Source organism: Trematomus bernacchii, unplaced genomic scaffold (genome assembly GCF_902827165.1).
Source record: "Trematomus bernacchii unplaced genomic scaffold, fTreBer1.1, whole genome shotgun sequence".
In the NCBI taxonomy this organism is placed as follows: Eukaryota; Metazoa; Chordata; class Actinopteri; order Perciformes; family Nototheniidae; genus Trematomus; species Trematomus bernacchii.
This window is the reverse complement of record NW_022987609.1, coordinates 2,503,061-2,512,026: the sequence shown is the minus strand read 5'-3', so window position 1 is coordinate 2,512,026 and position 8,966 is coordinate 2,503,061. Positions and strand designations below refer to the sequence as shown.

At 41.4% G+C, this 8,966-nt stretch overlaps 1 protein-coding gene across 1 annotated transcript; it reads right to left on the bottom strand.

Annotated features, from left to right (window-relative positions):
* Positions 1-654: 654 nt before the first annotated feature.
* Positions 655-4,149, bottom strand: LOC117483479 (3-hydroxyacyl-CoA dehydrogenase type-2-like). Its single transcript, XM_034131838.1, is given in 6 exon segments — positions 655-1,010; positions 1,013-1,087; positions 1,988-2,096; positions 2,181-2,309; positions 3,120-3,284; positions 4,039-4,149. Coding segments are annotated over 6 exon segments (687 nt in total). The 5' UTR covers positions 4,135-4,149; the 3' UTR covers positions 655-897.
* Between the last annotated feature and the right edge of the window lie 4,817 nt (positions 4,150-8,966).

Sequence of the window (8,966 nt, the reverse complement as noted above, 5' to 3'; positions counted from 1 at the left end):
AGTCATTTATTTGTAAAAGGTAAAATGCCAATTTAGGACCCTGAATTATTTTAGAGGTGTGATGATCAGATAATTCACCTGAAATCCAGACATGCCAACTTCACATAATGCAGCCATAGCTTTATGTTTGTATTGGTTGAAAAAGCACATGGGGGGCAATTGGCTTCAGAAAGGGTCTTCGGGGTATCTGCACTATCAAAGAAGAAATGTAATGACTTTTAGAACTTTTGAATACCTCTCAAAAAGGAAGAAAAATAAACTATAACCGTGTCAAATCAAAATCAATATATTAGACTGCAGTAAACAACATTACTGAGCTTCACTGAATTTTAATAACTTAAATATTTGGTTTTCTCGTCCCCAATATCAGCGCTTAAATCAGGGTTGGATTAAAAAAAAATCTTGAAATGCAGATCAGAGACATACAAGTACCTCCATTCACCAAGGGGATTGTACACAACCTGTTTAACTTACATTTAAATAAGTATAAGATGGAAAATGCTAAATAAGCAACTCTCATACATTCTTCCCCGGATTGAATTAAATGCTCCTAAAATTACATTTTAAGCAAATGTGTGATATCAGTATGATTTAGAAGACGTTGTAGGCGAATATAACATGTCATCTTTGAGGATTAAGAACAGAAACTTTGCATTAGATCAAACCCATCTGAGGTTTTTTTATTATCTCGATTAGTTTACAAAACAACCAAAGTTCATAAAGTACTGCATTGATGTGAATGATGTACAGACATTTATTACACACATTCTCACATGCAAAGATGATAGAAATTAGTTGTTCATTCAGTTTATATGTCCTATAGAAAGCTTTCTACAACAGAATTGCACGAGGCAGAAACACACAATGACACTCGGACGTAATAATGTTCTCCTGATCTCAGGGCTGCATGCGGATGGCTCCGTCCAGCCTGATCACCTCGCCGTTGATCATTGGGTTCTCCGCCAGGGACGTCACCAGGTGGGCAAACTCAGCGGGGTCTCCCAGGCGGGGGGGAAGGGCACCTGGCGTGCGAGGAAGGAGCGCACCTTCTCTGGAAGACCGGCCAGGAGGGGCGTGGAAAACAGACCTGGAAGAAAAAAAAGAGAGAACATGTTTTAGTATCCAAGAAAATGTCAGTTTAAAATCAGTGATCTTTGTGATTAGATCAAATTAAGACCTTTTTGAACATTAAAACATAAGTATACATGTTCAAAAAGGTAGTATGAGAAATGTTTCTCATACTACCTCTTTTCACCCTTAATCTGAAACCAGAGCCAAGTCTGCTCCGATTGGTTAGCTGCTTAAAAGATGTCCCGCCCCTTATCCTATCAAGAACAATGTATTGAAGCACTAGCCAATAGTGGTGCAGGATGACGTATTTGTGTAGGCCGACCAGGAAGTAAGCTGCGGATGGGTTCCAACGACAAAAAAGCAATGGGATTTCTCCGTAGGCTACTACTTTTATAATTTTCGAATCATAAATCTATCTATCATAAATCTATTGATTAGATTTATGGTTCGAAAATTATAAAGGGTAGGGTAGACATGTGGAGATTATCCGGCTGAACAAAACGTGCATTTATCAAACAGGTTCGTTTTCCACAGATTTTATTTTTTACAATATTCAAAAATCCTATGGAGAAATCCTACTGCTTTTTTGTCGAGGGAACCCATGCGCAGCTTACTACAAAAATACTTCATCCCTGCACCACTCTATAGAAGTGTGAGTGTTACATAGTGATGTCACTATGTTCCTGAAGTAAACAAATGAGTCCAATGGAGGCCTTTCAGGCAGGAGGGGAGTGTGGGAGAGAAACTCCCTCTGGAGGGAACTTTAGGATGTTAGTCTTTGCAGACCATTTACATGCACAGAAACATATAACACACTACAGGAAAGGGAAATCCCTAAAGCATAATAGGGTCTCTTTAACGATACTGAATCGGCAGCAATACATGACTTCTAACCAAACCTTCATTTTACACTAACCAGGTGCTATGGTGATGACTCTGATGCCCATGGGGGCCAGATCTCGTGCGATGGGGAGGGTCATTCCAACGATGCCGCCTTTAGAAGCTGAATATGCTGCTTGGCCGACCTGGAGAGAAGAGGGAGAGCAAAATAAAGAGGAGAATCGGAGCGAACACAAAGTCATTTATTTGACGTGTGTGTTTGATAGTACCTGTCCGTCAAAGGCTGCCACACTGGCTGTGTTGATGATGCAGCCTCGGTGTCCATCGGCATCAGGCTCGTTCTTCCCCATCTCCCCCACCGCCAGACGGATCACATTAAAGGTTCCTCCAATGTTCACCTGCAGGGAACACAAAGAGAAGTCTAGTGAAGGAGGAAGTATTCAGATATTAGTCAAGTGATAGTATTTATAACACTTTGAGATGCCTCACTAATAGTAAAGTCCTGCATTCAAAGCCACAAGACCAACACATGCAATACAGACCATAATACATTTCTGCTGTAATACCACTGCTTATCTGCAATATACACTTCAGTTCTTACAATTTGATAATGTTTCCGGCTCTTTCAATAGTTGATTAGGTTCACTCATTTATAAAAAAAGAACTGCACTATATGTTTTTACCATGGTGTATTTATTCGTTTTATTTAATAATGTGGTGGCTTTTTTATTTATCAAATGTGGATAAAGAATCAAACCATCCAGCTTTCTTTGACGATAGCCTGAAGATAGGGAAAGGAGCATTCTGGCAGTAATGGATTATTGTCTTATAAAAGGTCATCATATAGAAAAACAGCCCTGTTGTCTGTGATAAATTTCCAACCTAAAATTATAATTTTTTTATATTTTTATAGTTTATTTAAATAAATAAACAACAGGAGATTTCAGAAACATTTGTCCTTCAATTTAGCAACATTTTTCAAATGACCAAATTTGTAAAATAAAGGTTTTTCACTGGAGAGAAGGGTAGAATATAGTATGTACAATATGTCTCCACTACATGTAGTGTAGTAGAGGTATAACGTTACATAAACCTTGAATGTGCTTTAGTAAATCTACCTAACTACATTCCACGACTGAAAGGGTAATAGAAATATAACTTTTCTTTTTACTTATGTTAAATGCATCCCTTCCTTGCGTACATCTTACATTGATCACGCGCTGGAAGTCCTTCAGGCTGTGTGCGGTCTTCTTGTTGAAGTTGTACGTTTTCATGGCGACAGCGATGCCGGCACAGTTCACCGCGAGGTCCAGCTTCCCAAACTTCTCTGTGGCCAGAGACACGGCCGACTGCACCTCTTCCTCCGACGTCACCTGACAATTCAATCAAGCCTGAGATTAATATCACCCACCACACATGTGTAAATATATACAGTTTAAATGCATCAAAAGAAGAAGTACATTTGTTGGTTTCATTTTTATGCAAGCAACTGTGAACAAAAACAGGTCACACACACACACACACACACACACACACACACACACACACACACACACACGCACACGCACACACACACACAGTGTTGGATGTTGTGTGAGCGCCCTCTGCTGAGCGTAAAAACTCAGTATTAATGCAATGCATAGCCCTTCCACTTTTTAATTCTGATATATTGCACATATTTTTTTTTTTTTTTTAAGTGTAATTTCTCATACTGTTTTGAATATTTATATATTTCTTGTCAAATGTTATAACAGTCCTTTTTAATCCCCTTTATGTATGCACCATTTTACACCAAAGCAAATTCTTCGTATTCGTGAACCTACATGGCAAAAAACCTAGTTCTGCGAGGCAATTAAAACGTATTTTATTAATAAAAATATGAATGAAATCAATGACTGTTTTAAAATAACCATTAATTAAATGTTCAGCAATAGCTGTTAATACAAACATACACAATGTATCTATCACTCTATATAGTCGTTTTTCTTGCCAGAGGAAGAGTCTAACATTTGAATTCCACCTCCAGACCATTTTTAAAGTATGTAAACAATACTCAGGACTTGAATGGTATTGTAAATGCATTTTGATTTTGAATGAATGATTGTTTCTGGTAAGTTTTGGCCTCACGTCAGCAGGAGCGAAGGCACAGCGGGCCCCCAGACTGGCTGCCAGGGCTGCTCCGTCAGAGGAGGGCAGGTCCAGGATCACAGCGGACGCTCCCATCTGGATCAGATGCTCCACGGTGGCCCGGCCCAAACCCGACGCACCGCCCGTCACCAGACCCACCATACCCTACCCAGCATGCACATGGAGGGACCAGCGGGAGAAGGGGGGTTGAAGATATAGGAAACACAAGAAATTTTAAAAAAATCATTAGGAAAAAATATGGAAAAATACGGGTCACTGAGGAAGACGGGTGAAAAAAGGAACGCAATGATTAAATTCACACATTTGTGACCAAAGAATATTTGACGTTTTTAATCCAACATTTGGTCTAAATTCTTTAAATCTAATACAGAAATACTAATTCAGTTTTCATCATATCGAAAGTCACTTATTAATAGTGAGGATTCATGAAAAACGGGGGGGAAAATGCTAATGTTTTGTTTGTTTAACGTCTTGTAAAAATGTCTACACTTCACCTGTATGCATATCTTGGATGATGATTCAATGTTTTTCACGTCAGATATTTTTAACACTTCACCTTAGCGCATATATTTGATATTCTGCTTGAAAAATGAGGAAAAACTCCAACATTGTGTTCATTAAATCTCTTTTTTACTCATTTCATAAGGCAAATGTACATGATTTCAAAGCTTGAAAATGTACTCTATATTTTAAGTAAGTCTAAATAATGTTTCACCAAATAAATAATTATAGAAAAGAGAGATGAATGGATATTCATATCTTGAAAGTGTTGTTTATATATTAAAGGTAGGGTAGGTAAGTTTGAGGAAAACCGGCTCGAGATACACTTTTTGTTATATTCCATGGAATGCTCTTAACATCCCGATAGCAATGACAAAAAATCCATTAAAAAAATGTCATCTGTGGAAGCCGTAATACTGTAAATAGTACGACCAATCATTTTAGCCGGCCCGGCTAAAATAACTGGATGGCCTACCTGCCTGTCAGCCTTCCATCTGTGCACAAACTTATCTCGTGACCTCATTGGTCATGTGCGCGTTAGTGTGTGTTGGAGGAGGGGCTCTATAAGGAAGTGGCAGATTTTCTCCGGTTGTGTATTTTCAAATTCTAGCGATCTCGAGCCGGGTTGCGGTCGAATAGTCCATTTAGCTTAGGAACCTTCCTGACGGAGTGAAATGACCCGGAAGTCCCTCAGTGGCAGCCATGATAAGTGCCGTTCGAATTCTCTAAATTAAAAGGAAAGGAGGTTTCAAACTTCCTTTATAACCTCCTTTAGCTTAGGAACCACTGGACCTCCCTAACCGAAAGGAGAGGAGAAAATGCTGCCCCACAATGCCTTGCGGCCGCGGCATTTGCCGTCACACAACAGTCGGCCGTTCACGGAAACAACCGATTATGAACGAGAAATGATATCATGAAAGTTACGGTGCTTATTAAGCATTTTAAAACGTATGTGGTAAGTTGCCAAAGTGCTTTGTTTTGAACGTTCATCAGTATTATAATCAAAAAGAGAAATATGAACGTTAGTTTTTACTGAAATGATCAAATAAAGTCAATATTTCACAGTCTTTACTGAGCTGTGTGGGGTTTGTTCACTTTTAAAAGATGTTTGAATGGTGATATACACAGTGATAGATGTTAAGGACTAACGTTTATAATAAATACATTGTATTGATTTTAAGATCTTTTCATACAATCATACGTATTGGGATCATTTGTATTAATGTGGACCGGAGGGAGACGGTGACATAAGTTTCACTTTCCTTTTTTTATTTCAATTCCAACTTTGGTCATGAAGAATATGTTTCTCTGTTGTCCCCGTTCATAAAGCATAAAACAACAGCATCAGAGCACGGTGCAGAGTCTCTAGATGAGTTTACAGTAGTCCCTCGTTCTTATTAAACATCCATGTTGTAGTCCGCTGTATAGAAAACTGTAGTTTCCATAGTTTCCCCACAGCAGCAGGCGCACATTTAGGACCTCGGCTGGCGCATCATAAACACGTCAGATAGTGAAAGTGCAGTCGGATTCCCTAAAGTACCGCAGTCTCTTCTCCTAAATCCTTTTGAATTCTCCTATCCACTATCCCTTAACCCCGTGACGTTTCACTCCGAGGTCAAGGAATAGACGATAGGGTTAGAACTTAGGAGCTGTTTTTTTGGAGTATTCGACCGCAACCCTCTGGGTGTTTCTCAATCGCGAGTAAAGCTGCTTCAGAGCCACTATTTCAAGCATACTACGTCATCGAGTGCCGCCGAAGTACTGTTCCAATCTCCAGCATACTTGGAAATCTACCGAGCCCGGCGTACTCCGTTTGGAGAAATATCGAGGCTGCACATGAGTAGACTCCGCGGTCTTAAAATCCCCACAATGCTTTGCACACGGACCAATTTCCCCAAATCTGTGGCGGAAGATGTAAGGCAGGGCCTCTCATATGACGCACACCTGCACACTTGCTAGCGTGTTCCACACTTTGTTTTACGAATGCCAGGAAGTATTCTTGACTCGCTTCTGAAGCAAGATGCTCGGCAGACATGTGCTACCAGCAAGCGTACTCGCGATTGAGAAACACCCTCGGAGTCGGCTTCTTCTTCTTCTTCTCTCGGTTTTTTGGCGGATTTCAAACAACTTTCAGGTGCATACCGCCACCCTCCGGACTCGGCTTGACTCGGTTTGCATTTATAAATGCACACGGCATCTATTGCACGTCTGTCCGTCCTGGGAGAGGGATCCCTCCTCTGTTGCTCTCCCTGAGGTTTCTCCCATTTCCCCTTTAAAACTGTGGGGTTTTCTCTGGAAGTTTTTCCTTGTATGATGTGAAACGTAAGGACAGAGGGTGTCGTATTGTCATACTGATATTCTGTACAAACTGTGAAGTCCACTGAGACAAATGTAACATTTGTGATATTGGTCTATATAAATAAACATTGATTGATTGATTGATTGATAAAGAATGGGCAAATGTGTTTAATCGTTAATGTCAGATATGTACTAAGTAAATATATTTGTTCCTGCTCAAGATTAGATTCAACTTTATTGTTATTGCACAGATTACAGGTACTGAGACTGTTAAGGAATAATTCTTCTAGATATCTAACCTTTTGCTCTGTGACGTTTTATGATCTACTCTGACGTCTGTTATCTCCTTTAAGGAAAGGCATTGGTGCCATATGTGTTGTTGTCACCAGTTTGTGACCGGTCAACTTGTCTGGCACGAAGGGTAATTGTTGTGAGAACACTGAGGCATTTCTTTATCGGTATTTGTGGACTCTAAGATGTGAAATCCTTGAGGCCATGAGTGTCGGACGCAGGTGGCTCAGTGTTCCCAGCTGTTTAGTCTACTCCTTCAGAGATGTTGATTTCTCTCTGTGAACCCGTTAAAAGGTCTAGCATAGAGAGAGGGCTCTTCAGAATTGACGTGGCAACTCTACCGTGTAGTCAGAACCTCTGACTCTTTGATTTGTGATGTGAATCCGAATACTCTGAATAAACCCATCAGTGTTTGACATCAAAGCTCCAACTCTCACCGTGTCTCCTTCCTAAGTCGGTGACTCCATGCATTGCTACACAGAAGTTTCCTCCACAAATTGGCGTTGTCGGCAGGATACCAACAGATCTTCAGAACTGGTAAGTGTGATTTCAAATCTACATTTGGACATTGCCTTACCAGAATCTGTGATTGACGGTATCCTAAAATTATCTGTGAAGGCAGAGCGGCTGTGTTTCGTTTTGGTTAGTGAACATTTGGGGCTATTAACCCCAGGGGATCATCCAGGGACGCTGACCTGGCTGATTTCCTCTGTGTGTGCTGCTCAGGACATATGTGCCGCACAGGCAGTAGCAGAGATGTTTTGCTGCTCGGGGCATATGTGCCGCACAGGCAGTCGCAGAGATGTTTAAAAAGACCTTAATGAGGGCATCTGTAAAGTGGAACTTCTGTGTGAAAGCAAAATAGAGATTTGTTGTGAACAAATCGCCGAAATTCTGGGGGTTTCAGCGATATTACCCCTATCGCCTCTAAAAAAAACACGGTTCCAGCTGCGGCTCCGGGGGTGTGTGTCCTCTGTGTGTGCTGCTCGTGACATATGTGCCGCACAGGCAGTAGCAGAGATGTTTTGCTGCTCGGGCATATGTACCGCACAGGCAGTCGCAGAGATGTAAAATGCCTCCCCGTATCTGCGTGGCTGGTGAAGTGCACTAAAGAGGGAGAAAGTCACAGCTTTTGTCTATAGCTTTAACTCACACCACCGCCGTCTCTATTAAAAACAAGATGGTTTCAAAGGCACTCTCGTGGCTTGTGGCCGTTTACGACGAGCTGGCAAGTGCGAGGTGCGTGCATTACCTGATGCGACACAGCTCCCTACATTGCTGGAGGAGCTGGTGCCGGTCCGGGGTGCATACATAACATTATAGGCTAATTGATCACGGGTGGGCAGTGGCATGCAAGTGTAGAACAAAACTGTGTTTCATCGTTGGGATGAACACGATAGCCTGTGTATAGGCTGGTCGAGTAGGACTACAGTTAACTGTGCAGTTTTGGATAGAAAGGGTAGCGGAGAAAAAAGTCTATGCGCTCCTGATCGGGGGGGGCATAGCACCACTAGACCAGAGTAGTGGGGTCGCAAGAGGATAGCTAGTTATTGCTCTTGGACAGCTGCCAGGCACTGATCTAAGACTTGTATACAAGGGTGGGAGCGCGAGTCAAGGCGCCCCACTGAGAGATAATTCCCTACCCCCTCTGAAACCTCTTGAATTCGGACTAAATTGAGCTGGATGAGCTGTTGCTGACGCACTGGTGTTTATTACGAGTTCATGTTTTGTTTGTCTGATTGTTTGTATCGGGGGGTCTATATTGGTTTGTCTAACCGCCGTCTTGTGTATGTTTTGTAACAACTAATAATGAATCA